The sequence below is a fragment of the Drosophila simulans genome, chromosome 3R (assembly GCF_016746395.2).
Source record: "Drosophila simulans strain w501 chromosome 3R, Prin_Dsim_3.1, whole genome shotgun sequence".
NCBI classification, from domain to species: domain Eukaryota; kingdom Metazoa; phylum Arthropoda; class Insecta; order Diptera; family Drosophilidae; genus Drosophila; species Drosophila simulans.
Window position 1 is genome coordinate 22889957 of NC_052523.2, and position 26407 is coordinate 22916363.

Genomic DNA, 26407 nt, shown 5'->3' on the forward strand with positions numbered 1-26407 from the left:
AGAGCTCCGCCCCCAAAACGATAACAATTTTTCACAAAGGATTAGAGAGCTGTCGGCAACACGTCGGCACTTGGCAATTTTTGCAGCATTCGATTGTAGTTGGTGTTGTCCCTGCAAATTACTTTTCCCCATGGCCAATATTGCTGCTGCCCTAAACCGCAGCGCCAACTGTTTGTTTAATTAAATTGCAAAAGCAAGCTGAAACGAAAATTCCCTTCTCCACTCTCCCATCCCGTTCATTTTGGCTGCAAGTTATAACCGTTGAGCTGACCAACCCGGCAGCAGTCATTTGTATTAATTGAATAAGAATTACGCTTTAATCCGATATAGACAATATAGTCGTTGGCCCAATGTACCCCGCCAAATGGCAGACATTTTGTCGGCACTTCATTTTATATCCCGAACATTTTATTTCTACGACCACTCCGCTCCTATTTTTGTGTGCTTTTATATAGCGTTCCTTGGAAATTACGCCACCGCATACATAGCTAATGCCCCAGACCCACGGCAATTGTTATTGAATCCGTCTAAATAAACGGAGAAGGAAACCCGAGGATATGTAAGGAGATCTGTTTTCCCATGGGAGTGTGCGAGCTGGAAAGGAAACCTGCAGAACAGGAAATTTCTGGGCTATAAATAGAGCAGGCAGAGAGAGGGCATTTAAAATTCAAGTCTAGCCCCCCCTGTATTTTTACCCATACCACCTGCCACTCGCCGCTAGATGGCGCCCTAATTAGCCGTAACGACGGCACATATTTTATATTTTATCAATCCTTGACCCCGGTGCCCATGGGCATGGGAAACTGTAAATTGTTTTCAATACTCGAAATTATTATTATATTATTAAATTATTCATGAGTGTGGGCTCCGGTTGCCATCTGCCCGAGGGCACTTAAAATATGAAATATGACAGAAACATGCGAGATACGAATCAGAGACTCGTTGTCGTCCTCGCAAAGGAAAGCAGGGCAAGGAAAAGTAAGGCACATGACAGGATCCCTCTGGCCTCCAGCCATAATGCTCGGCGGGCGGGTGGCGGTAGGAGGGTGCTCTTGAGTGGCCAGGAAGTGGCTGGGGGGGAAACAGCTGGTTCCTGCCCCTTGCTGCATATTGTATTTGCACGATAATCGCCTTTAAGGTTTCATGTTAAAGCTGTCACTGCTCGTGGTTAGAAGTCTGTCAATGACATTTCCGTTTACTTTCCTTCTCTTTCAATTTAGCAGTGAGAAAAGGGCAAACTTTAGTGGATCACAAGTGTTCAGTTCGTTAAGCTGTTAATATGTTTCCACATACTGAAACCTCATAATATTTAAAAGTTTGTTGTTCTTTGTATTTCTAGATGTATAAAACTAGCTCTTAAATAAGTATAATCAATAATATAGATATACAACTACTTGTTGCGCAGCAATGCCGCTGGCAAATACTTTGTGAGTGGTGTTACTGCCTGGACCTGATTTTGGGCCTCATTCTGCTCCTGGACGCTAATGGCCGCTGGTGCTGAGCTGAAGTCCAAAACGGGAGCGACACCCTCGTCCGAGCTGCGGGAGCTGCCGCCCAAGGAATCAAACTGCTGCTGAATGAGCTGCTGGGCACGCACCGCATCCTCCGGGGTGCGGTACTTGACGAAGTGCACCTCCGGCTTGGGACTCTGGGCCTGGTTCTCATTGGCCAGCCGCTGGGCCAACTGACTCACATCCGCCTGCTTGCTGAGCACATAGATGGCCGTCCGCTGCTCGCTGGCCTGTTTGGCCAACTGGAGGGCTGCATTGGTGAGACCCTGATGTTCCGGCGACTTGATGAACAGCACGCGGAGATTGCGTTTCAGCATGCTGGCGATGTGCTCGGTGGCCTCCCGATCCGCAAACTCCTCCTCCGGCGCAGCGTAGGTGTAGAACTCCTTGCTGAACTCATCCGCAGCAGCTGGAATTTGTTGTTGCGTGTTTTGCTGCACAAGCTCGTGTTGCACCTGTTGCTGCTGCTGCTGCTGCGTGGATGTGGAGCTGAATCCTGTGGCCTCCGCATCGATGAGTCCCGCAAAACGACGGTCGCCAGCAGCAGCTTGGTAATTGTAGCCCAATTTTGCAGCCGAAACGGAAGCAATGAGGAAAAGTAACTGAAATTTAGAAAATTATCTTGCTTAGAAAGTAGTTACATGATATATGGATAAGAACTCTTAATTGATAAACTTTAAAACTTCGTTAATTTAGTTCACTTTAGTTTATATTGCACTTATAATCTTGTATTTCAGTTTCCTTTGAATTTGATTTCTCACCAGAAATCCACGCATCTTGAGCAGATATATATTTGATGTCTAGTGCGGAGGATCTGTTTACCACTCTTTTAGTTTGCTAACTGACGTTTGTTGTTTGCATTCCGATGATATTTATACAAGCTCGCGAAATGGGAAATTGGAAATATGACAAATGATGGGCCTGCAATGTGCCAGCGTTTTTTGATTTGACTTGGCTATCGGGATCGGGATCGCATCGGTTTCCGTTTCATCTTCGGTTGCTGCAACCATCGAACTTCGCACATTGGCAACAGTTAATCAGAGATAAATGAGCTTTTAAGCGTTGACACAAAACCCCGGCTCAAGTTACGGGTTACGGGAAATGGGGATACCGCTCGGAACCAGTTTGTTTTTTTTTACCAGACCATGCAACCTTAGGGCGTTGCTTGTCTTACATAAATCTGCGGAACTACTCGTGTTTGGGCGGACGAACATCAAAGCCGCTTACTGCCACAAAAACTATGCAAAATATGCATAATTAATTAATTAGCCGGTCGATTGCGATTTGCATCTTTTGCGGCAGGTTATGAACCCGGTTCGAAGCTCGCTTTCAACCACATCGTAGAGTCGAGTCCATCAATATCGTCAGTCATCGCTTGAGTATCGACGGCAATTGTGGTTTTTGCGGCGCAGTCAAGCAGTGTTTCAGTGGACTTAACCAATATTGGAATATTCCCCTAACCGGCCAAGAAATATCCGCCCGTAATCTTCACACATTGCTGCTGTTTATCCAAGCATTGGGTTTCCTGGTTTCTGGCCAACAACAAATGCCTTCAATTAGGCATAAATGGAACAGCAAGATACAGACGCAGACATTGCATAAACAATATTTAACAATAAATAGACACAAGCGCACACACTCAGATTCACATGCGAAACGGCTCACTTCCTTCGACGTAGCACATTCGGGCCAGTTAATTGTTCTGATTGTTTCACATAAATCTCCAGAGTGTTTATCTGTGGGTGGGTGGGTGTATTTCGGTGTGTGCAGATGCTGACGATGTGCTCTAATTGATAAGGCGGTCTGAAGAACGAACGAGCTACCAATTGAATTCACCATAAACCAGTTAAGATGCACACGGCAACAAATTTGATGAGTCTTAACAATTCTTGCATGTCAAAATGTTATTTCCGTTATTTTAATAACATGGTAGTATATAATCAGAAGTAAAGTGGTTTTTCATCGTTTTATAATGTTATATATTATAATATGCGTTTTCCTCTCAGTGCACGGCATTGTGCGACTGAGATTTATAGGCCTAAATCACCAGAACATTCCATCAGGCAGCCAGGCCGTGGAGCAATGGCCAGGAGCAACAGGCTTCTCGGCCAGGCCCCAACAATATCCATTTATGCGCATAATGAGGAGTCATACATCAGGGATGACTACAGCTGCCGACGGCTGATCATCATCCCCAGTCTCATCCAAATGTGGGCAACTCCGCTTCGCCTCCAAATGGCCAGTGGCCGGCATTTACATTTATAAATATGCATAATTTGTTAAAGGCCAAATGAAATCCTGAAAACGGCCTCGAGGGGGACTCGAGCAAAACGCTCTTCTAATTTAATCATTTTGCCCATTGGCACCGACGAATTCATTTAATTTGTTGCCAAGCAGGAGGCGGAGGCTTGCAAAAGGTGCTTACGGGCCAAGTTTTCCAGGGAGCAGTAAAACCTATCAGCCTATTGACAATGACACCCGCAAAAGGCAGCGTGTTCGTAAGTAAATAAACTGTCCCGGGGCCAGAGGACCATAGAAGGTATCAGTTCGCCTAGGTTGCCGGGATTCCTGTTGTTTCCGCCGTTCGTTGTTCTGGTGATGGGCCCCTTGTTTACTGTTTATCTTTGCACAGAAGACAAACAGAACTAAGACCAAACAATGACAGTAACAATTTGGCAACGTCAAAAGTCGTAGGATGATAAGATTTATTTATAGGACCAATCGCAGTGATTGGCCAGTCTGAGGGAGGGAGGGAGCAGAGCTGATGCTTTTGTTAATTAAAATTTTGTAGGCCACGTGTGCCACGGAACCTGAGCCATAAATCATGACATCAACAGCAACGGCAGTGGGGTGGTAGGCCAACTCAATCACCCACCTCCAAGGCACCCAGTCCCCAGAGGCGGCAACAACAATTACCGTCAGATAATCATGGCCATTATGTGGGGCGCCAAAAACACAAATCATGACAGCATTAAAAGCAACAAATCGCTCCCTATCTAAGTGGGCAAAGGTCAGCAGACCGTTATTACGCACAATTAGGGCCTGTATGCATTACAGAACTATCGAAGACAGGGTGCTCAATTAAAGAGCAATTACCAAATATTAGCTAATGGCCGGCAATTGACATTTGTGTCTGGCCCAGAGCGAATTGCTCTACGACTTTCGCAAGGCGCAAGAAAGAAACCAAAACAGAGCGCCCGGGGCATTAATATTAATGAACTGCTCACACACGCGACCCCGGGCAGTTCATTAAAGTGTCAAACACTTTGTCCCGCAGACATGTCCAACTTGGGTCTCGGTCTCTCCGGAGCAAAGACCCCGTAAAGACCCCTCCAATTCGAAAGAAAGTGGCCAAGAGCAGCAGAAACCGAAATAGAAACAGCAATGCCAAAACCTGTTGCTCTCTTGGAAGCTGCTTCGCTGGGAAGAGGCGACTCCAACGATAACGCCCAATTGACCCAAAAGCGGGCAAGCTGTCACTATTAATGTGTCATAAATCAAAAACTTGTTACCATGTAAAAACGTAACATTTTGCATATTGACCGGGCATGTAACCAAATAGCTTCCCAGTTACATTTTTTATCACAATCGCTCTTGGTCGTTGTGACACCATCGATGGGCACATGATATCGCCGGTTAATTATGATTGATGGTTCCAGTGGGTCCAAGTTCAAATGAAGGGGATTTCTAGTGGCACCATTTAGGGAAGTGCAATATTGAAATGCCAAATGATAGGCGATATTTGACAGGGCAAGTAAATGGCCTAAAATATTAAAAAAAAATATAAGGAAGATGAGAAGAAGCTAAAAGTACTACTTGGACTAGCCTTGCCTTGTGGCCACGTTTCTACGCGGCCTGTCTTGGACGCTGAAAACAATTAGTATGACAATTTATCATATGCCCACAGCCAGATGATTTATGAAGGCCTAAAAACAACACGTAGCCGACACGTTGCGTTGCGTATACGCCATGGAGTCACTCGCTGTGCTGTACTGTGTGTGTATGCGTATTTGCTTCTGGGGGTGCGTCACATGTTTGCCCATTTCCTTCCTTCCTGCGGCCTGCTTGTTGCCTTTGTGCTATGCAATTTCTAGTTAATAAATATTTCCGGCTACAAACAAACGGAGCAACAAAAAAAGCTGACAGACACGCCCGCCAAGGAGGGGACTTCTGGGCGGATATCGCGCAATTAGTTGAGTCAACAATTAAAACTGTTGCCCTTTTTCACACAGGAGTGCAAATTTGGCCTGGCCATTATTAGAATATATGCTATGTGAGAAAACTATAAATCACCCACAATTAAATAGATACGAAAGGAAATGGCACCGAAATATTTCCCAAATATGGCGTCATATTCAATATCTTTTCCGTACAGTGAACCTTAGCAGGACAGTAATCCCTTTACCCCAAATCCTGCAGCTATCACATGCTCATTCTGGCATATTAATTGGCTTTCATTAATTATATTTTGAAAGCGTGTCCGGGACATGGCGAAAATAGTGTTCCATAATTAATTGATGTTCATAATATTAAGGAAAGTACGTATATAAAGTGTGGTCATTTAATTCCCCAGCAGGGTCCAATGGCACAAAGTTCAAAAGTATATTCTTCGTCGGAAAGCTTTTCGGTGGTCTCTAGTGAAAGCCATAAAAAGCTTGCTGGAAACTTTTTGGAGAGTTTCCTGTACACCAACATTTTGTGTAGAAAAACATTAATGAGCTTTAAAAGCTAACTTCAGTACATTGAAAAAAACTACATACACAATCTAAGAAATTGAATCCTGATTGGAATATACTATAATTTCAAGGGAAATTTTTTTTATAGATTCAGGTTTTGGTGTATGTTGTATGTTTAAATTCAAGATAAAGAACCCAAATTTTACCCATTTCCCAATCTAAACACCGTGACTCCGTTTTTTCTTAACTTTTATTTACAAAATTAAATTCTCTTTCTGTTCAATTACATGGAAATGACAAAACCGCACCAAGAGACAAAAGCAAATTGTGTGCTATAGGAAATAATTAAATTTGCAATCATATATCGGTTTTGCATTAGCATTCTCACATCTTTTTATAATTTTGAGTGGTATGGTGCATCTATTGGTGCTACTTCTTGTATCTACAACATCAAAAATCAACTTAACGGCCACATAAGATACTCCTTGCGTTTATTTTGTGGTTTATATATACGTATATATATACGTATCATACATTTATGCATATATATAGTTAAATATTCGGTGTATGTATATAATGGTTATTCCACAGATTCCGCCGTCACCTCTTCATGTGGTTTTTGATTAATAATTACACACGTATGTACTTCATATATGGTTCTGTGTATATATATATATATATTTTATTCCTCTCGCACATTATAGGTAAACTTTAACAATGCGCTGTATCTCAGTTATTAGACTAGGTAAAACAATCCGTATCTGTATCTCTCTGGTCACCGTTAAGGTTTATGCACTTGTACTTTAACATTTGTTTATGTATTTTCATAACACACGCTCCGTTTTACGACACAATCGTGAATCTGGTTTCACACAATTAATGTTACTATGTTGTGGTTTTTTTTGGCCCCCGAAAGAAACTGAAAGGAAAACTATGTATGTAAATGCATTTTACACGTACGAGTTGTATCCAAATTAAAGCAGATTTCGGCTTGCAACCAAAGTTAAGCGACAAACTTGTTCCGCAGTAATGGGATTAACATTTTATGTTTTTGCTAAGTATCCTTTAAGTACATATGTATATGCATGTATGTAGGTATATTCGTGTATATATATAGGATGGAAAACAAAGGACAAAGCTTTAAAATACGTGTAAATACTTTGTTTAGTTTGTATTTTATACTAGAAAGAGTTATAAGTCTACAGCATAGGACGCAGTTAAAGATAGGGTATGCATACATATAGATATTACACATTTACATAGGGTTTATCCTGTTTTCTTTGTTCTAGTTTTATTATATATCTCTATTCCCCGCCTCCTAGTCTTGCTACGCATTCAAATATACCTGCTATACCTGTTTTCTATGTTCTTATTTTGTGGTTGCCTTCGATATCGACTACAGAGTTCGCTAGGACACTCAACGGATTATGGTGTTGAGTGCAGAATTTTGATAAATCTGTTCTACTGTAGTAAATGTGCGCTTTTGCAATTTCCAGAAATAGTTTAAACGGCGAATGAAGTGATTTTGTAGCACCCTGGGCGCTTAGCTCACCAAATCAGAAAACTAATTACACAAACGGAAATGATAATGGACATCCCTCGCTTAAATGAACTTTCAGTTCTACAGATCCAACACAAATGGCAAATATTAGAAGTTACACAAAGGACAAACACAATCAAAATCAAATGTTTAATCTCAATCAATCCTATTCCAAAATAAAACACAGCCAGCACTTTTATTGAACCTCACACTAAACTCGTTGATAAAACGCCAAGCTGCCTAATGGACGTCGCTACGCGGATGTTTATCTGGACCTGACCTCTGACCCTCTGCGCGACCCGCCCTACTTCATCTTCTTGTCCTCGTGCGCCTTCTTCACAATGGCCAGCTTGGAGTGCGGTGACGAGGGGTGCAGGGTGCGGTATGGCGCCTCCTTGGTGCCATGCAGGACCAAGGACCATTCCAGCAGATTGCCGTGTCGGGTTTGGGGCGAGTTGAAGCGAGCCTGTGGGCGAATTTGTTCAGATAAGCCGGACTACATAGGTAATTTATATACTACCTCCAGTTTCCAGGTCCCCTGCGGATACTCGCCCCACGAGTGAGTGGTCATGAAGGGCCATTTGGTGAAGCCATCGCGGTGGTCATCATCGTTGGCGCGTCTCGACAGGATCATGGATCTATGAAGTAATATTATTAATATCATTAATGTAATAAGGAAACCAGAATATAGTTAGGAATTTTCAAAAGTTATATTAATTCACTTACTTGGTGCCCATTGGTGATGTAAGGAACAGCTCAAGATCACCGCGTCGTGATGCATTTGCCGAGATCACCGCCTGCACGTGCTCCAAATAGTTGACCTCCGTATCGGTGCCCTTGCAAGCATCGGTTTTGATCTCCCAGAAGAGCGAACGACCCATTACAATGGCCCTGCGTTAGTTAGTTAGCAAAAAAGGATAAGCTGGCTTAAGCCAAGAAGTAGCACGTAATAAACTCACTGTGGCTGGGTAAGCTCGCCCGCCTCGCAATGATAGCGCGGTGGCACTGCATGCCACTGCTTGGAGAGTGTGACCATGGCGCCGGCGTCCAGTACTCCGAACCCGAATAGGTGGTTGAACTCCAGGCCCACGCCGTTCATTGTCCAGTGGAATCGGTTCTTGGCATCGAACAGCGAGTTGCGCTTCGATGTCAGCACCGTCAGATGCTGTATGTCCCGCCAAGTCAGCTGCGGACTGCCAAAGAAGTGTGGGTTTAAGTGGGATTAGCATAAATTCATAAAGTGACAAAAGAAATACACTCGAAGAAATCGTACTCCCGTTGCTTGGTCTCAAAAAAGTCAAATTACTGCTCTAAACTTTACGTTTTGAGCAGATTCTGTTCTGATAGTTACCATTAGCATGCAGTATATAAGCTTCGGATTTTCTGTGCACCAATACTTTCGAGTGTATCAATCAGAGGGGGAAAAGGCGAGGATTACTCACTTGGCCTCCAAGGCCAGGGCAAAGACGCCCGCTGCTTCGGGCGCCGCCGCACTGGTGCCCGAGTGGGTGGTCGTGCACTTGCCATAGAGGTCCGTGGTGGCAACGCCCGTGTTGGGGTCCTTGGCTCCGTTGCTGAATGTGGACGCCAGCGTGGAGCTGCAGCTCTCGTCGTAGTGGGCGTTCTGGCCGTCATTAATGGCGCTGTTAATGGAAATGGTCCACATGGAGGCGGCGTAGCCGTCGCAGTTGCAGTCATCCTCCTCGCCGCCGTCGCCGGATGCCCAAACATAGATGTTGCCCAGGCCATTTCGACCCTGCGGGTGGTGTGAAAGATTAGCCATAAATTCCAAGAACTGAACCTCGTGGTCCCCCAGCTCAACCGTACCTCATTGACGCCCTGGACTATCGCTCGCATGGTGGCATTCCGGGGACCGTCCACGGTCTTGCCATCATCGGTGGGACCCCAGGAGGCGCTGTATATGTGGATTTTGTGCGGCTCGTGGCCCATGGAGTTGGCCTCGATTAGGTCCGTCATGTACGGCTGATCCAGCATGCGAATGCCTGTGGAGCAAGCGATAAGTATGCATTAAATCTAATGGCGGAAATTATAAATCAATATTTATACGATCCCCGCCAACCATCACTTTCACTTGTCGCTTTATGGCAATCGTAAAAATTGCAGTGCATTTCCCAGCTCCGCCTGTGGTTGTTCGAAATTTTCCCGATTTTTCACATGATTTCTCCCCGGCGAGCGATAAAAATGACAGATAACGCGGCTGGATTTGCGACAGCACTTGTTGCCTGCCCATTCCCAAGAAAAAAAATATCTACAATTTCATCTAAAAATCACATTTTTTCAAAAGCTTAATTTACAATGATGGAACGCGCTCCATGAACTTTACACTTTAGATAGCACATACATATGTACACGGCAGTAGCTGACAATTGATTCACCCCGTCTTTTCGCGGATTACGCCGCGTATGCGTAATGCGATTTATCAGCCGAAAACTTTGGAGGTCAGGACCTCGAAGGCGTCGCTGTACACGCATGTGTATATTTATTCAGCGGATACTGCCAAAGCCACTTACCTGCGATTTTGCTGTCATAAGCAACGCCCACGCCGCAAATTCCATTATCTCTGGCAGCAGCCACTTCGCCGGCACAACGAGTTCCATGGCTGAAAAATGAACAGCGGACAAGGATGAGTTGGGGTGAAACATTCAGAGAGCATCCTGCTGGTAAGCAGCTTAATAAAAAGTACTCTCTATCCATTAAGCAGAGCGTTTAAGCTGACAAACTATCAAGTGAATGGGGAACTTCAGACTCAACTGAGAAGAACATTAAATTCCGCAACTGCCTTTTAATTAGTCAAAGTTTGTCTTTGCGAGAACGATGACAATGGCAGCTTACCCATCCACTTGGGCATTCCATTCAAATCGTATGACACAAACAAATTATCCTAAACATTCCAGTTGGCTATCAAGGACATTTTCCCCAAAATCGATAGCTTTTCCCCCTTTGGCAGTCACTTACCTGTTGAACCAGTCGTCGGTGTATCGGGGATACGGAAAGGGATCGTTACTGCTGAAGTCATAACTGGCCTCGGCGTTCTGGAAATGAGCAGATGAAACCAGATAAAATACGAGCCAACACATGTGTGCGTTAAGTAGATTTTGTTGTAGCTTTTGGGAAAATTATTCAATTTACTCCGTAACATTTATATTTGGAAGCAGACCTCTTTGCATTTGCATGGCAGATAAGCACTTTGACAATAACGACTGTGGAAAGTTTTAGTGTCAGGAAAAGTTTTAAGCTTTTAGCTTCAATTTCCTGCCAACTTTTATTATTACGCACATTAGGGGTTTCAAATGTCCGTTGCTAAATTAAATCGCACATCTAGAGCCACAGCAACTGTGGGCTATTTGGCCATGAATAATTCCTCACTGGCAACCGATATGTGTAGTAAGCCAAAATTTAATTAAAAGCTCGCTAGTGCCATTCGATGGACAGCGTAAATTGAAAGGGTTTCCAGGCATTCATGTGCGTGTGGGTTGTACTCACATAATTGAATTTCAGATCCGGATGCATGTAGTCCACGCCTGGGCAGAGAAAACACCACAATAAAGTGAAAAGATAATAAACCAGTAGATTGAATTTTTATTCATTCATTCATTTCCGAAAATACTCACCATCATCCATGATGGCCGTCGTAACATTCTTCCCGGTGATTCCCTGGGCCCAGGCGGCCTGCACATTCAGATCCAGCCTGACTTTGCCGCCATTCTGACCCGTGTTCTTGAGGTACCACTGCATGGGGAAGTAGGGGTCAGTGGGCTCCTCGTCAATCCGATTGCCCTCGCCCACTTTCAGGTCGAACTTCATGCCGTGAATGGCGGGCACCGCCGGCCGCAGGCCACGTTTAACCCGCTTGAATCCCGGCTGTTGCACGGCCGTATGCACCTGCGGAATGGGAGAGGCCATTAGCGTTAAGGTCGGCGTGGTAACCACAAAAATGGGTTACGCTGATGGGCCATCTGTCGCACAACCCGAACTCCGTGTATGCAAGTCCCGCCCATGCGGGTCATTGTTATGCGTGTGCGTTCCAATCCAAAGCTGTGCAAACAGCTGTGAACAGAAACGATACGACCTTGTTTGCATGCCAATTTCCATATTGTCCTTCCATCCCCCGCCTCCCAATGAGTGCCTTGTGTGCATTCTACACCCTGATTATCAACTATGGCCTATTGGCACGTTCCACTCCGGTGGCCAAATGGCCAAATGGCCAAATGGACGCACACCCGAACGCAATGCAATCGATGTCCGTTATGCAGAACGGCAAACAATGTCCGGTGCAAACTATTTCGGGAGCTTGGAATGAACTCTGGCCTTTGACATTTGTGCGGAAAAGCAGGCACATTGTTACCAGCTGACCCACTTACACGGAGCACACAATTGTGTGATTCCTGCTTTCCCGCTTGTTTTATGGCACATACATAATAAACATGCAGCAAAAAAGGAGTGGAATACTAGGATAATGAATAAAAAGTCCCTAAGTTAGGAGCAAGAAAACATAAACATTATTTTTGCAGAATAGTTCGGGCTTAGTGGTACGTACTAATGTAGAATCAATGTGTAAATATTGCAAACTGCCCCATTAAAATTTATTTCTGTGTCTGTATTCCAAGCCATTGCATTGAGCACGTTCCTACCTTGTTTTCGCTCGAACCAACAGCAAGTGTGCCAGTTTCCCATTCGACCTTGATGCGAATTTTCCGCATTTCCCCCACTTGCCACTTTTTTACTCACCGCCGGATGGCTCTTGAGGGCCCGTGTGTGCGTCAGACTCCGCCTGGAGCGGGCATGTGGAAGGGTCCGGTGCTTGAAATGATACTCGTGTCCATCGGCGCCGACCAGCTGTAAGGAGTCCAAGGAGTGCAAGGCAACATTTTATTAGGGTGCGTGGCATTTTAATTGAGGAAAACACATTAATTCTCTGCTTGTTTTGTGCCTAGAAGCGTGACCCGTAATTGCGCTCTAATTGAGTTTGGCCCCAGCCATTCCTCACACATTCTGATGTGGGGTGGTGGTGTGCTCCCCATAATTGTGCTCTAAATTGCCAGTCATAATCATCATCTGCTGCAGCAGCAGCAACTCCAACATCATCATCATTAATTGGCTTTGGTAAATTGAGTGCCAGTAGCCAGCAGTTTGGCCCAGCCTGAGCCAGTAATTTTCCGTTTTTCCCCACTGCAATTTTAGTGAAAGGGATCTCCAGTTTCCACACGATACGTGCCGGGCCTTCGGGCCAAACCCACTTTCACTTGGCCAATGGCAGGCCGCCCTTGGGAAATCGACCACTATTTTCGGCCTACACGCAGGCAAAATGGTCCTTTATCAAGATTACAGATTTCTTATAATAATAAATGGTTCCGCTTTGTATTAGATGAAGTTCTTATTTTCTTTAAGACTTTTAAATACCATTTACAGTGGGAAAGAAGCAGAAGGAATTTAGCTGGGCCAAGACTCTGGTTCTACCATACTTTTTCCCTGAGTGTATGATTTTGATCCGCCTGCAACATGTTGCTCATCCCTGAGCCATTGGAGACTCGAATGGCGTTTGGCCAGCTGCTGGGCGTTATATAACTTTGCCCTTTTGAACGGATGGATGGCCGGGCGACTGGCGTCCTGCATAATTCAGGCTTACATCGTGATTAATTAGCAGCTGTGCGTTGGGCGTTGAGTGCCTTTGCTATCAATTCATAATTCGCACAAATGCGCCTCAATAAAACGGCATTAGTGGGGAGCGGCGATGACAATGCCCATCAATTTGCCAGCCAAATAAGCCCGACTGTGAATCTATTTTTAAAAACGCGCCTCATTAACCCAGCCAGCCGCAAATTATAAGGATGTCGACTTGAAAGGCTTCCCGGCAGGAGCGGTAAGCACACGTGGGTAATTGTAATTGCCTTAACCCAGCCAGTAACTGACGAAACAAAGGTTTTCGCTAACCATCGGAGTTTCATCAACGTGAGCTTATGCAAAACGCGCCCACGCGGCCGTTTTAAGGATTCTCGCCCGCTTTGCAGCAGCATTAAATATGAATAAGGACATTTGGGTAGGCAAGCTGAGGCAGAAGAATGCTTTCACTTTTTGCCTCTTTTTGGAATCTATGGCTTTTCTGACCGCTGTCTGCAAACTTTCAATTTAGCCTCAACACTTTGGCCGCAAAAGAATGAAGGTGAGCGGAAAGGGTTGCAGGAATAGTCGAAATTTCTTTGATCAGCGAAAAATGCGTAATTCTAAGTAAATGTTGGTAGCGTTTAATGAATTTCAAGTAAAATTAACAAACGAAATAGGAAACCCTCTTTGTTGGCACACAAGTCCAAGGCGGAAAATCAATGGATGTAATTAATTACTACCAACAATGAGGTACTAAAATATATTAAATGAGAAAATAGTTGAATATTTGTGATTTTCTTTAGATCTTTATATTTGGAATACATTGTTCTTGATTTATGAAGCCCAAACGTGAACTTGAAACCCTGACATCTATCACAAGCATTTCCGAAATTACGCGACAGAAATTCGGCTCTCATTCGCAGACTTTGAGTCATAAATTGATAAACTCGTAGCCAGCCACGTCAGCCATCCCCCCACCAGCACCATTACCACTCAATAAATGGCTCCACCCGAGCCGGGAAATATTGGCGGGGTGGATTCAAACAACAGTGGTTTACTTAGGCGCCAAGTGCCGCGCATAAGTAAGCGGGAAAACAACGGCAAGGCGCGTAACTTGAGGGCCATCAATCCGTTGACTGCTGTCAATCACGGTTCTCCACAGACAGTTTGAGTTTGTCTATTTTTATGCCCTGTTAATTTGTGTGTAAATTACTCAATGGGTACTGCAACAGCTGGCCCAGCTGGCTTGTTTGGCCTATACTAGCCAGTTTAATGGACTTCCTAAGTATGTTGCCAGCTTACAAAAAATGTAGATAGATAAAGATAGCGTATACGCACAGTGGGCGCTCTTGCACGCACACGGCACACAAATAAACAATGGGAATTAACTAATCTGGCCGCCGGTCGACCACATGCCGCTAAATTGCTGGCATATTTTTAGATGTCCCGCATAATTTGCGGATTTTTCTTCATAAGCACAGCATATGGTATCGTATATATCGCTCGCATCCCCCACAGCCCCACTGCCAAGTGAAAGTCAAAGTAAAAACAAAACCTTCAGTCACTCGGATTTATGTGGGTGGAGCTGAACACAAATATTAAGGGCAACAAAGCAGGACGTCTAATGTAGCAATATAGCTGCCATTGTGTCTGTGTGCACGGCTCGCCATTATAAATATAATGTGTCACACGGGGTGATAACGGGGCTAAAATAAAGTAAGGACAGCTCCGTGGCAAGTGGCAGCTGTTCGCCACCCCCCTTTTCGCTCAGTGTGCGCGTATGTGCGCTTATTTGTCCAAGTGTGTGAGTTATTCAAGCTTCACACCACCCACACGGCCAAAGTTGGCCAAAAGCTCACACATGTGTGTGCGTCTGTGTGCTTGAGACACATTGCTCACTCCTCAGCCTGCCAAAATGGTGTCTATAATTAGTTGGCTGCCGCATTTAAATAGCAAATTTATTAACGAGAAGCCGTTGGCATCTTCGCCACTTCGACACTTGTTGCTCGACAGGACAACAGCTGTGTAGTTACATCACGGCCAGGGTATTTCGATGTGGGCGGCTTTGTCGCCGGATCGTGGCCACAACTCGCCCGCGCCATGACACGTCATCTCTCTTGGCCCGTCAGCATCAGAAATTTATGGATTTTCACTCGCCCCGTGCAAATCCATGTAAGGTAAATGAAAAACTCGCTGAAAAAGCTGAAATATCATCAGTTGTGCTGTACATGACAGCCTCCCCCGTATATATGTAACACAGCCATGTATTTATGTGCAGCAGATATTTCACAGTGCCTGCAAAAATAGCATACAACAATGGGCGAATGGGCGTAGGGAATGGGCGTTTGTGTTTGCCCTGGGGCTTAAAGGACTTTAACTTGTTAATATAGCTCTCTTTGTTTACCTTAATCGAATTCTTGGTCGGTCAGCTGCCGACAGTACACAATGGTGGGCATTCAACAAGTTGAGCACACAGAACTGCTTTTAAATTCCTTCGCAAGAGCTGATAAAATATTTAGATTTCAATGCCCGGAAAATGTGTGCCTTACACGGCAAGTTCAGCTTCCTTTTGGACCAAATACGCAATAATGTTACATCCTACGCCATAAATTTGTTATTTGCATGCATTAGCATACTCAATCTAAAAATATTGGAAGGTTTATTGAAGACCTTCCTCCGGGAAAAATGGTAACATTTCCACGAAACATAGTGGTATACAATGCCGCATTCGCTGACTTCCAGATCAGCAGAAAAGTAGGCAACAGATTATGTGAATAGCGTAAGCGATTCATCTCCGATAAAGCCATTACGCAATCGTCGCATTTTATTTGTTTCCCAATATTGAACGGCCCGAGGAATAACCATTCATCAATTTGTACACTCAGTTGGCCAAAATGGCCAACGGTTTAGTTAACCAACCAACGTCAGAAGCAGGCGTTTATCAAGGACAGTCGCAGTCAGTTTATCAGAAGCTGGCCAATTTTTCTAGTGGCATTAGCCGTCAATAACTACTGGCATACACATAATATAGATAGCAGTCGGGTTACAATGTGATAAATGTGTTCGCAGTGCAACTGCGCTAATTAGGAAAAATCGCCGTCCTTCCTGCCATTCACGCAATTAATCAATCACTCAATCAATAATGGGGAAACGTGTCACTGCACTATGGTGTTTGCATAAATTATCGCTACAAGCGAAAATCACTTGTGCAGACTGCTGAAAACGGTGTCCCAAATGATAGCATTTTATCTTGCTGGTATAGAGAAAAGCCTCATCAAGTGCTCTTCTCCCGTCTGTCAAGAGTGGCACTTTTATTCAATTGAAAAATACGCAAAAAACTTGCCTGTCTTTGCTGCGCCAAAACAATGCAAATAACCGTGTTTGGATTGACAGCTTGGCGATCCACACAAATCCAGTCGTCAATAAATGGCATGCAAATTTGCGCAGCCTTAAAATTAGAAGACCTCGCTGGCAGGTGGCGAATTGGAGAAATGCAAATGAGTGTCCTGGCCCAGGACTCGTGAATAATTCAGCAGGATGCGGCGACAAAGGAAACGGCAAAGACAAACAGCTGCGCCCAACTCGACTAATAAGCTTTGATTGAGGCTCACGGCATGTGCCCGTGATTGTGGCATTTGATTTGCTGGCTGGATCAATGGTTAAACTTGCACAAATTGAATTAAACTTCAGCCAGCGCCATATATAATAGATGAATTTAAACAGCGGCGACTGCACACAGGAAATTGCGTTTTGACTCGCAGCTTAAACTGGGTCAAATTGTAAGGCCAGCGTAATTGAAAGCGACGGAATATGGTAGTAAGCCCTTAAGACGCTTTTCTATTCGGAGCAGGGCAAAGGCAGCTTGGCCGCCAGCACACAACATAATTATGTGGAGCGCTCTTTTGACATTGACATGCCATCGCTGGGCAGACACTGCGTATGAGCGATTTCTCAAAGCACACAGAGCCAGCTCGACACTTTGCGGAGTGGGCAGTTTGTGCTGCTACGCCAGCTGGCAGTTGGCTAATTAAATTTCAAGATTTTCATCTAATTTTATCGGAATGAAATTTGCCGCATGGCAAACAAAACTTTTACCCACTGACCTTTGACATTTGGAGGCGTGCACACGCAAAAGCCAGAACGTTTAAAAAATAAGAAAATGTAATTATGTATTGTGTGTTATTCACACACTCGTTTATCAACTGCAGACATTTCGGGAGTGAGGCGGTAAAAAGTTTTTTAATTATTTACAAAGAGCAAGCGGCACGTTTGGTCTTTGTCCTTGCCTCGGTTTCCACTTTTTGTGGCTCTCGAAGCATTTTCCTTTTGTTGAGGCCAAAATATTTGACAAAACTTTGGCTCGAGTGTTGATTTATTAAATTGTTTAGCCACAGTGGCAGACCGACAGCCAAGGATGCTCAAAGGGAGCAGGATCAGGACGGGTGTAGGAGCAGCAGTGGTGTGTGCATTAGCGACACCTGTCCAACTGAGACAACTGTGCGGGCCCAGGAGCACGGTCCATTGGTTCCATTATGGGAGCTGATCCACGCTGAGCCAGGCAGCTTGTTTACAGCATGTCTATATTTAGTGCCTCCCTACTTTCGCCTCCATCGAACATGCTGAATATCCTTGCGAAAAACATCGAGAAAAAGTTAAGCAGGCACCGGACTAAACTAGTTAAAGTTCGGTTAGACTTTTTGTGTGACCTCGTTTAAGCGAAACCCGAAAACTTACTAATTAGCATTAGAGCCCTGTGAAATCCCTACCATTCTCTTGATATGATATTTATAGTTTAAAACTCATTTGTCAAACGATATGTCCAGGGGCAGGCAGTGAGTTGCGTAACACAATATTCCCAAAACGCAAACGAAGAGCTGGCAAATATTTGCCAGATGTTGGGCTTCCGTCGACACATTTTCGCAGGGGAAAAGTGAAAAGTTAAGGTAACTTTGGTAATATTATTGAGCCAGTGTCAACCTATTAGTGTGAGCAAAATTGAAAGTAAATCTGACAAAGGACCTTGAGTTATCTTCTGTACATCACTGAGATATATGCATTACTTTCCATGTACATTATTTATTCCGCTTGGTCTTTGAAGCCAGTTGCTCTCAGATTTGGCTTACATAAATCCCTTGAAAAGGATATAAATTACCCTTATTTTTAGCCACTTGCATTATTTATTTCAAGGCATCACATTCAGTTGCTGCAAGCCAAAACCGCTTTCATGCAGTCCTGCACATAATCCGCTGCAAGTGTGCGTCATAAACAGCAGCATAAATTTGAAATGGCTTAAAGTGCATGTATCCTGTTTCAATTTGAGGCAATGGGTGTTGCTTTCAAAATTATTTTTAGTTCTTCAACCATAAATGCCGGTGGCAACATGGGAAAACCAAACGGCAAAACTATTCGGAGCCAATTGCTGCATTAATAGTCGTAAATCTTCCATCTGTGAGAAATTGTTGTCATCTGGTCCCTACAATAGCCAGCCTTTGTCCGGCAAGCCATCGAGCTGCCTTCCAGGGCTAAAAATAAATAAATAATGCGCCTGGACTCGGGCCGCAACACTGCGTATACGTGATAAGGCATCGTGTGCGCCGTGGTGGCTTGTGGAGTGTGTGTGTGCAAGTGGGTGGCGTGTGTGCCTGTGGTTTTTGGGGCGATAGAACGAACCTTTTCCGAGCCTCGGCCCGGCATCTTGAACTCCACCAACTGCGTCTCTGTTTGTCCAGCGTATTTCACTGGAATCGGAGTACGCCTCCTTTGTTTGCCTTGTATTTGCCAACATATGCTGCTGGCCTTGGGTTACAAATGTCCGTGCCTTTAATTTGCAACCATCTAAACATCTGGGCGAGCGACCGCCGAATTTGTAAACTCGTTTTTCATTTGGCATAATAAATGAAAGAAAAACAGCCAGCGATAAGCAAACGGAGACGAATGTGCCAATGTCAGACCGCAAAGTCATTCCAACATTTGTCTTTGCAGATCCACGCTGCCCGCTAAAAAGCAACAAAATACGGTTTGGTTTTTTGTGGCAAAGGGAAACTTGTTAAGTTGAAAATATGCGGTCCAACTACACTGGTACTCGTTGGCATCTTAATAAGGTCACAACACTCTTGCATAATTTATGAGAAAACTATGGCTTAGCTGTATGAAACTATGCATACTAGATGAGCGTTGACATTTCAGGAACTCCTGATTATCTAGGACAAGCTTAAGGAGAGCAAATACTTGCAATGTGTGAGACAGGAGCTACACGGAATAAGGACATTTGAAAGGAAGCTACTTAATCCGCATATTAGGGACTCAGTAAGGATTTTAAAGCGTATACGGTTTATACCACATTTTAGGATGCATTTTTTTATTTATTATTGCCTGGCGACTTAAGCTAGAGCGAACATTTAATAACCCTCCTAAATGGCTTTCCGCCTCATAAAGTACTATCTTTTGATTCGGAAAAATCGAAACAACTTTGCGGATATTTTTTCCTATGCCCATAAACGTTCGTGTAATAATCTGCTTTTGCTGTTGCAATCGCCATTGTTGGTGATGTTCTTGGGACTTAGAAGGGCTTTTCAAACAGCAACACCAGCAAACAACTAACGCCTGTTGCCGTTGGCCACGTCAACTGGAGTCCTGACTTAACGCTTTGTGCAAGGATTTGGCTCACAGCCCGACAACGAAGACAAGCGGCTCAAAGGGATGGTGCTGGCGGTCTAGGGTGGGATGGCTCAATGACAGGTGAGTTGTTGGCTTTTAAAGTTGGTACACACAAACCAGCCAGGCAGCAGGCACACCATGCATGCTCAAAGGCTTTCGGCCCGGTCGTTGGTAAACTTTTAATAATCGCCAAGACGAGTCGCTTTGTGGCATTAGCCAAGAAGTTTGGAAATTATTCTAGGCCAACCAACCACTGGGCACGAAACTGCAGAGATAGCTGCTGGTACTAAACTCCGGCAACAGCGTGGGCAGTAATCCTGCGTGGGCAGTGAGGAAGCATATGTATTTACTTGAGCAAGAAATTGACTTTCGCTTTCTTTTCTGCCACACAGTGAGCCCCATTCAAGTTTCAGGGCAGCAATTACATTCAACGCGGGATCGAGATTTATTTAGATTTGCACGGCAATAGCTGACTGAATCTAACGTTTTACGGCCGATAAGGTCGTAACATCAAAGGCAATAAAATCTAAACACACTCATTGTCAGAGTCCCGCAGATAAGATGCGGCGTATACGCAATATCGATTGGTATGAGAGCAAAAGTGAGTTTGCCCTGGGTAAGCACTCACTTTTGGTTTGGGATACATTTTGATTTGTACCCGGCGATAGCGTTTGACGTAGGAGCAACAGATTTCATTCGAGTTTTATTTTTCGTTGTTTTCCTCCTTTTTTTTTTTTTTGGTTTTTGATACATGTGCCGCACTTTTATTACGAGGACCACACCCACGCAGAGCATGGGATTTTTGGGCAATTATCTAAAAACGAGTTCGAAGTCCGGAGGGGAAATGCCAACAGGCTGCGATTTGTAATTAAATCGGGGGCTATTTTTAAAACGTCGAGCAGGAAAATCTTTCAGCTCTGATGGGATTATATCGGCAATTAAGTGGGTAAAAAATCAATAATAATTACGAAGCTACATAATTAGAGTGGAAATTCCCCTGAAAAAGATTGTCTCTACGGGCATGAAGCAAATCGAGAGGAATTAGTCGTTGAAATTGCACAGATTTTTGCTCGTGTTTCGCTTGCAAAGAAAACATTCCGACGCAATTAGTCCTTTTCCCCAGGACCCGTATGTATGCCTGTGCAATGCGAGAGCAGTGTCCATGGCAACTGCGGCATGCAATCAGCTTTTGGCTGCGATGGGGGCAGATGAGATTGCGCCATTGCAAACAGCATCGATGTCGCAATAAAGCCATCGGATAACAAGGACCTCGCCATCCGCCAGGAACAGCGAGCCGGGGCCTCAGGTGGCGACTGGATATCGGATTACCAAGGAATAGGAGAGTTAATTGGATTTAGCGCCAGCTTTATGTAGTCCCTCCCCCTTTCCCATGCCCCGCTCGCTACTTGTTATTGATGCCCCTAATTAATTGCGTCCGTTCCAGCTTTTGAATTCGCATTAATCCTGAAATCCCCGAGTGAGTTATTGACCTAATCCGAGTGCGTGTGCAACAAGTGCGCGTCATAGCTGTCAAGTGCTGACAGAATTGGGCAATGGTTATGCATTACTTTGACGGATGACAAACCCATAAGAGGGTTTCTCGATGCGAATCGCAGGGCTGTCAGGATTGCAGAAAGTGAAAGTCCTTACTGACGTTGCACATGGAATTACGACGGAAATGATTTCGCAATGTATAGTTTGAATAATAAGCAAACATATAAAGGAAAAAGAATATACATTGATCGGTAGGGAATTAATTCCATTCTATTTACACTTTCATTTAAAACTTGACATAATCTGGGCAGAAATTCGTTGGAATGACAGGTCAAAGTGCCGCAGACAGTAGCGATTCGAGTGCAAATTACTGACCTATTATGGTGTTATTTACCCCCGTGTGTGGGCAAGTTTATTTTCGCCACTTTGACCTTGGCTCGAATGCAATGGCTCTTTAGCATGCAATGCGCAAATTTGCGCCAGGCGGTATGCAACGGAAACTCCGCTCTGCCGACGGAAGTTGGCCAATGCCACGAGCCCCAAAAACTTTGCCGCTCGCCAGCTGGCCAAAAGCTGCCTTTGGCATTCCGAGCACGCTCCTGGCACCCACACCCACACTCACACTCGAGCACTAGGACACCCAGAACCCTCGAGCAATCGCAATTAACGCCCGACACGCGCCCGACAAGTGCAGCATGTCAGCCTGAAACGCTGGCAACTTGGCCCAAAAGAAGCGGGCCACCAAGCCGGCCGTCGGCAATATAATAATTGATTTTTCGCACATTCCACTTACCGGGCCTAGGTTGTCGAAGCCGTACTTGTCGGCCACATCATGGGCGAACGCGTTGTCCACTCCGCGCCGGAAGCGCACCAGGAAGGAGCTGGTGAAGACGGCGGGGCCGCTCAGACCCGCTCCCGCGCCGCCTGCTCCTCCGCCCGCTCCTGCACTGGCCCAGTGGAGGAGCAGGAATGGGGCCAACAGCCAGCTCCATGTGGCTGCTGCCATGGAATTCAGATTGGACGCCTTGGTCCTGCGGGTTTCTCCTGGCCTCTGGCTCCTGGCGGCGATGGGGCAACTCTGGCAGCCCGTACAAACAGTGAGTGCGTGGGGCGTCCTTTGGGTGATTTTTTTCCGTTGGCAGGATACCGAAGTGCTGACGAAAATAAAGGACGCGCTCCACTGCACACTCTGCGAATAGGCGACGCGAATTGGGTAGCCAGGATCAAGTTGCTCGGCTGGCAAATTATCCTCTTGTTGTGGTTGCAATTTGTTTTCTTTATTGTGTATTTGTGGCCCCTTCTCTGGAGCTTGTTGTGCTTTCCTTCCGCCTGAAATTCTGTTTCTGTGTACTTCGGCTGGGGTCTTTGTGCGCTGCCACGAACTTCACTGGGGCGCTGCGCGCTGAGTACTGTTTGCCAGCGGTACCGACGGACGCCATTATGAATGTCCGCCAGGCGCCAAAGCGGTGGCGAAAGCTCCGCCGCCGAAGCTCGCTCGAAAGCTCAGACTAGCAGCCGATAAGCCACCCGCCACCCACTCGACGCACCCCTAGCGGAGATACCGTTGTCTTACCAGCTTCGCCAGTGGCGTGCACAGGACTTTTTCAAGGGGTTACTACTGTAGGCCTCTACAAAACTAAAAGTACGCTATCATGGTAAAGTAAGTATTATACATATCATACATATAAGCTGAACCCCCATAATCCATCCGACTACGCCTCTGCTCGCCTGCTGCCGCTCAGCTGCGTTGGCTAAGCTTTTGCTCTGGCTTTTCCCACCGACTCAGGCTTTCCATCTCGGCTGGCTTGGCTTCTGCAGCGGCTTTGGCTGCCCGCAGACGTCACCAGCTTGGCCGCCCGCTGCCATTAGCCACCCACCATTCCGTGCTAAGTTGTAGCTAGTGTTTTGTCATTGGTTTATGCTGCGCTCCGTAAACATATGGCAGCATACTTGACTTTCGCTGACTTTCGGCACGATTCGACTGGATGGAGTCACTTGCTACTGCGGTTCGGATGGCAAAGGGACTACTGACGACTGGAGAAGGACTATTCATAAACATGGGCGCAATTGCCTCTTACGCGTAATGGCTGCGAAAGGGCTTCAACTTTGACCTTAGCCCAAATAGGTTCATAAAGCCTCGAGCACCCAAGCCTTTAAACTGCAGGCCAAGCGAAAAGTGAAGACAGCTGGGGCAACTTTCGCCGGCTTTTCATGCCGACTTGATTATTGCCTCCTCCCCAGTTTTAAGTGCGAGATGGGATTCACACACTTTGATTTCATTTGCCATAAATTCTGCTTTCCAGGGAAATCCCCTTTCAGACGCCTCATTGCATTTTAAAGTTAATTTTATAAACTTCTCATAAATTAAATGTGGGTAATGTTTGCTTGATTGGTTACCGGAAAATAACTTTAGAGATAAATAAGTTGCAGCTTTTATTTGTTTTTCAATACAACCTATTTAATATAAACGGAAAATATGAAATACTTATGTATGCACTAGATTATTAAGGCTTGGGTCTTAAATTGTTCATACGTATATAAAAAACTAGCGCAATGTAAGCATTTAGATTAGGCTTAATAATATTTCAAACCGGTTTATCAATAGTGAAAAAATGAAAACGAAATATTCATTGAAACGATCGAGGCTGATGAGGAATTTGCGTACTTAGGTAACAAGTGTAATTAAATGCTAATTTTGTTGCGTTCATCAGCTGCTTCTCAAGCAACTCGAAGACGTGAAGAAATCCAACTGACCTATATATAACCATAGTCTGAATATTAAAAACAGAAATCCTTCGCCTACATTTCAATTAATTTAAAACGCTGTCGCACTCAACGAGCTTCCTGTCCGTGAATGAAAGCTCAACCGGGGGACGACAATTCACTGCCTGTCGGCGACCAGTCGTATCCACCTGTCGTCTGCGTCCTGCCACCTGTGCTGGTGGGCGGCGCGTTCGCGCCCCGATAATGCCGAACATATGGCGAGTCGCATGCGCCGAACGAACGCTCAGGCGCGTTCGATGCGAATATTAAGGGTCCTGCTTTAAATTACAATTAATTTTTAATTAGGCTTAAATTAACATTTTCAAAGACGCTTTGCAGCTGCATTAATCAATTAGCGTACTCGTATACATAATGCTCAAGCAAGGGGGCACGCAAGTCAAGCGAAACAAAACGAAATATCTTAAATCTAACTTTGCTCATCACAATTGGTACACGCTGAGGGGAAGCTGATTGTGTTCAGGGGCTGATTACCTTATCGGGTTTCATTTCCGGCTGCCAAAGAGTTTGCCGCGCGCTGCAGGGAACGAAATGATGAGTTTGCTTTGACCTAGAAACGTTTGACTGCACTGGCACTTACCATGCGATGTGGCTGGGGACAGGGCGTGCGAGCTGGCATGCCGTTTGATGCGCGGAGTATCCCTTAGCTCTGAACCAGATGCGGAGGAGGCACTTGTGCAGGCATTTGAATTGGCCGTCACATTGGTCAGGGTGGACACTCCGCTGCACGAATCCCCGGTGGTTGGCATTGATTTGTAGCGCTGCAGCGAGGTGCGCGGCTTCTTCGGCATTGTGGCCTGCTGCACTGCCTCTTCTAGGGCGTTTAGCCAGTCCTCGCCCTCGCTTTCGTCTTCCAGAAATTTCATGTAGAAGGATGGCCGCTTCGCCGTGTGGTGCCTAGTGGGTGTGTTGCTTGTGCTTGGTTTGGGTGGTTCGTGGTGTTCTATTTTGGACTCCAGTTGCTGGGAGGCCTCGAGCAGGAAGAGATCCGTCTCCGAGTCGTTGAGGAAGTCTGCCATTGGATCGGGGGCAACTGCGGGAGGAAGCACTGGCGTAGCCTTCGCGCAGGCTGATCTTGTGCGGGGAGCAACAGGTGACGAAACTTTAGGAGTTTTGAGTGGAATTACTGGTTCGGAAACAGCTATCTGCTCCAACTGGCTATTGAGTCTAGCGCATCGCTCCTTAAGGAGAACATTAGCCCGCATCTGTTGTGCCCGCCACTGCTCATTATCCAGTTGGCTGCGTCTATCCTCGACTCCCTTAAAGACTATCTGCCGGCGTCGTTCACGCTGGCTCAAACTGCCTATTTCCGCGGAGTCAAATCCACTGTCCGTAGTGGCATTGCTGCTCCATTGGTTCCAGCGCCAGCCCACCTCCGGACTTTCGGTGGCCAGCGTCTGGGAGAAGAGGCAGCTGGGCGAAAGGCTGATGTCCAGGCGGGGCGAGAAGTCCACACTGTCGTCCAAGCTGGGCTTGTGTTTGTGTGGCGGAGTGCTCTCCAGGTCGGACGTGATTCCCACAACTGCTGAGGAGTTGGGCGAGCCGGGAGTGTCCAGGGATACGCTTACATTGTGCCCTGTACGCACGCTCTGTGGTGAAGCTATACAAAAAATGATTGTTTTATGGATATTCCTGGTTTTTCGAGCTGAGAAATCCTTACCACTGTGGCGCTTATGCAGCAGACGCGTGGTGAGCGTTAGAGATCGCCGTTTAAGTGCGTTCTCCATAACTTTGACTTAAGAACAAAAATAATTGCGATCAAATTATTTAACTAATCAAATTTGTTTTGTTTTGCGCTGCGGAATGCGCTAAAAATTAAAGTAAGCCGACGGTGTTGCCAGATGGCACTGTCAAAACTCACATGGTCACTCTGCTAATCAACTCGTTTTGGTTATAGCCCTTTTCCACTTGTACGCATAGTTTAAGAAAAAATGCAAACTATGAAAATACATTCTTGTTGATATACAATTAATTAATATTAGATACTAAATATGTTTTCTTATATACTGTCTCACTTGATGTTATATCTGTTACAACCAATGCAAGAAAGCAGTCCTGTAGTATTGTGCAAAATCAAACATTTATTCGTGTACTGAGACATACACTGGCATATAAATCCATATATC

The 26407-nt window shown here is 45.3% G+C and overlaps 3 protein-coding genes across 5 annotated transcripts; all 3 read right to left on the reverse strand.

The window, feature by feature from the left end:
• Nucleotides 1-1328: 1328 nt before the first annotated feature.
• On the reverse strand, nt 1329-2591 carry LOC6729765. Its single transcript, XM_002105035.4, has 2 exons — nt 2273-2591; nt 1329-2113 (listed from the first exon to the last, which is right to left on the reverse strand). Exons 1-2 carry the CDS (start codon nt 2285-2287, stop codon nt 1391-1393), a joined length of 738 nt encoding a protein of 245 aa, XP_002105071.1. The 5' UTR covers nt 2288-2591; the 3' UTR covers nt 1329-1390.
• Nucleotides 2592-6419: 3828 nt separating this feature from the next.
• On the reverse strand, nt 6420-22908 carry LOC6729766 (neuroendocrine convertase 2). Its single transcript, XM_002105036.4, has 12 exons — nt 22294-22908; nt 12477-12584; nt 11360-11630; nt 11232-11269; nt 10704-10780; nt 10259-10347; nt 9555-9730; nt 9170-9483; nt 8687-8920; nt 8454-8618; nt 8248-8365; nt 6420-8193 (listed from the first exon to the last, which is right to left on the reverse strand). Exons 1-12 carry the CDS (start codon nt 22504-22506, stop codon nt 8032-8034), a joined length of 1965 nt encoding a protein of 654 aa, XP_002105072.1. The 5' UTR covers nt 22507-22908; the 3' UTR covers nt 6420-8031.
• A 1012-nt stretch (nt 22909-23920) lies between these two features.
• Nucleotides 23921-26151, reverse strand: LOC6729767. 3 transcript variants are annotated; one of them, XM_044923486.1, is made up of 4 exons: nt 25942-26151; nt 24862-25881; nt 24756-24798; nt 23921-24538 (listed from the first exon to the last, which is right to left on the reverse strand). In XM_044923486.1, exons 1-3 carry the CDS (start codon nt 26006-26008, stop codon nt 24767-24769), a joined length of 1119 nt encoding a protein of 372 aa, XP_044779421.1. In that variant the 5' UTR covers nt 26009-26151; the 3' UTR covers nt 23921-24538; nt 24756-24766. The 3 variants fall into 3 exon arrangements, with proteins under 3 accessions (XP_044779421.1, XP_016036453.1, XP_002105073.1); XM_016174634.2 differs by having other exon boundaries at nt 23921-24541; XM_002105037.3 differs by having other exon boundaries at nt 23921-24798.
• Nucleotides 26152-26407: the final 256 nt, after the last annotated feature.

Coding starts and splice junctions, on each gene's coding strand:
- LOC6729766 (XM_002105036.4), bottom strand. CDS start 22,506: ATGGCAGCAGCCACATGGAGCTGGCTGTTGGCCCCATTCCTGCTCCTC. Junction 10,348..10,703: donor ACCGACGACTGGTTCAACAG/GTAAGTGACTGC, acceptor TTCATTTTTCAG/CCATGGAACTCGTTGTGCCG. Junction 8,619..8,686: donor GGCGAGCTTACCCAGCCACA/GTGAGTTTATTA, acceptor TAACTAACGCAG/GGCCATTGTAATGGGTCGTT.
- LOC6729767 (XM_044923486.1), bottom strand. CDS start 26,008: ATGGAGAACGCACTTAAACGGCGATCTCTAACGCTCACCACGCGTCTG. Junction 25,882..25,941: donor GCTGCATAAGCGCCACAGTG/GTAAGGATTTCT, acceptor TTTTTTGTATAG/CTTCACCACAGAGCGTGCGT. Junction 24,799..24,861: donor GTCCCCAGCCACATCGCATG/GTAAGTGCCAGT, acceptor CGTTCCCTGCAG/CGCGCGGCAAACTCTTTGGC.